The following is a 2,360-nucleotide window of genomic DNA, read 5'->3' on the forward strand; positions in this document are numbered from 1 at the left end:
TGAGGTCGTAGGTTCGATTCTCGGCTGTGTAATAATGTATGTATGTATATATGTGTGGACTCAGTCTCCGCACTTAGACGCTCAATAGGTCCATTGTACGTAAAGTCCTGGCTAACTAAGCCAGCCTATCTCCTTCTTAAGCACAGAAGCCTCCTGGGCACTTCGCAGGCTTCACGGAGCGACCTCACTGTTCCGAGGATTTCTGCACGTTCTGTGTAATAATGGACTAACATTCGCTCAAACGGTGAAGGAAACCATTGTGATGGAAATCGGCTTGCCTTAAATCCAAATAGTCGACGGCATGTGTCAAGCACAGAAGGCTGATCACCTACTTTGCCTATTAGATCGACAAATGATCATGAAACAGAGAAAGAAATCTGAGCCTGAAACCTAAAAAGGTTGTAGCGCCACTGATTTTATTTATTAATATACGCAAGATCTGCTTCAACAGTAAATGAACATAATTCATACCTTCAACACTACCTAACTAGAAGTAAAATTTGTCTCATATCAATTTCAGATGCGGCGGTGACGCGATGTCGGTAGCGCCGGCAGTGAAGCGCGAGCGCGACTGCGGCGGTCCCGGCGTGAGCGGCGGCGAGGGCGAAGGCGGTGGCAGTCCAGGTCGCAAACGGCGCAAGCAAGCAGCACCGGCGCGAGCGCAGCCCCCACCACTCGATATTCACGCAAAAATGGCCGACATATATAAAAGCGCGCTGGCTTTTGGTGAACTTACCCTCCCTACGTTTGATCCCCTTGCTGCCTTTCGTCTGCTACCTCGACACGACCCCCCCAGGATCTTCAACCCTGAAGCCTATTGCGATCTGTGTTGTAAGGAGTTCTGCAATAAGTACTTCTTAAAAACTCACCGAGCTAATAAACACGGTATTTACGACGGCGAGCCCCAAAATCATCCAGGATTTCAACCACAAATGCAGCAAACTACACCTCCTCGACGAGCTTCAGATGAAGAATCTGGTGGAACACCACGCCGTCTATCACCTGACTCGGCGAGACGTGCCCGCGAATCAGCATTCCAGCCTGATGTACTTCGGCGACTTGGCGTAACAAATCCAGAAGCATTTTGTGAAATTTGTTGCAAGGAGTATTGTAATAAGTACTTTTTGCGTACTCATCGAGAGAGAAGACACGGAGTTCCTCCTCTACGTTCACCCGCAATGGATACTTCACCTTTAGCAGGGACTTCACCATCTATACCAATTTTACAGACATCACCTCACATTGAAACTCCCCCGAGAGCGCTATCTCTACCACCACCGTTTGATAATGAAGATCCTCCTGAAATAAAACAGGAGCGCGAGGATCGCGAAGAACTAGAAACTGTGTTACGAGAAAGTCAAACAAGCCCTCTAAATTTGATAGTAGAAGAGAGGGGAGCAGCGTCACCTGGGTCTGCAAGTGAAGAATTACGCAAGCTTCAAACTATGATATCACAACTAAATGAACTTGCAGCAGAGCGACTCGTAGATGAGCCTAACGAGGCACCTCGACCCCCTTCATCTTCTCCCCCGCCTCAAGATGAAAGGCGTGGCGGGGCAGGCTCGAGTTTTTGTGAGATATGCAACAAAGAGTTATGCAATAAGTATTTTATGCGAACACATATGCAACGTATGCATGGTATCTCGTTGGAAAGCGGGACGCAGCTAGGAGGTGTCACGTGTGATATTTGCCATAAGGAGTTGTGCAGTAAATATTTTTTGCGCGTACATAAACATAATACACATGGAATTCCCGCTCCTCCCGCTCCCGCAAACGCCGCCCCCTCGGAGCCTTGTCCGTTATGTGCTCGGCGCTTCCGCGGACCACGTGCGCTCAGAGCTCATTTACTAGCTGAGCATGCTCCACCTGCGCGACCACCTCCACCGCCGCCTTTACCTCCGCGACCGTTAGACCTTCTCGCACGCGACAAACCATACGCGTGCGCTTACTGCCCGTTCACTACCGACGTTCTCGCCTTTTTGTTTGCTCACGAGCGAGCACACATTCAACGCGCTAATGAACAACAGGAGAGTGGAGAAATGGAGCAAGAGGGTAGTGCTGAGCCGAGTGAAACAGGGGAAGTTGAGGCGGAAAATGACGGTGATGCATACTCATGCTCAAGATGTGAGTTTCGTGCGGAAGGGTTTGCTGCACTCGAAGCCCATGTCAGGTCGACGCACGGCGGTGCAGGTGCGCTGCTGGCAGTGCCACGAGCGCCACGTGCGCCCCTTACAATGCAACCCTTCGTGCTAGAGGAGGCGGGCGGCGCGCTCAGTCTCCTGCCGGCACTCGTGTTCTTGCCGGTGCGCCGCCGTGCTACTCGCCGTGCCACCGTCACGCTCACGCTAACGCCTGCCTAG

At 51.2% G+C, this 2,360-nt stretch overlaps 1 protein-coding gene across 1 annotated transcript; it reads left to right on the forward strand.

Annotated features, from left to right (window-relative positions):
* Nucleotides 1-536: 536 nt before the first annotated feature.
* Nucleotides 537-2,360, forward strand: LOC123711198 (zinc finger protein 628-like). Its single transcript, XM_045663650.1, has one exon. The coding sequence runs from the start codon at nt 537-539 to the stop codon at nt 2,358-2,360; it is 1,824 nt and encodes a 607-aa protein (XP_045519606.1).

Source organism: Pieris brassicae, chromosome 6, assembly GCF_905147105.1.
Source record: "Pieris brassicae chromosome 6, ilPieBrab1.1, whole genome shotgun sequence".
Taxonomy (NCBI): Eukaryota; Metazoa; Arthropoda; class Insecta; order Lepidoptera; family Pieridae; genus Pieris; species Pieris brassicae.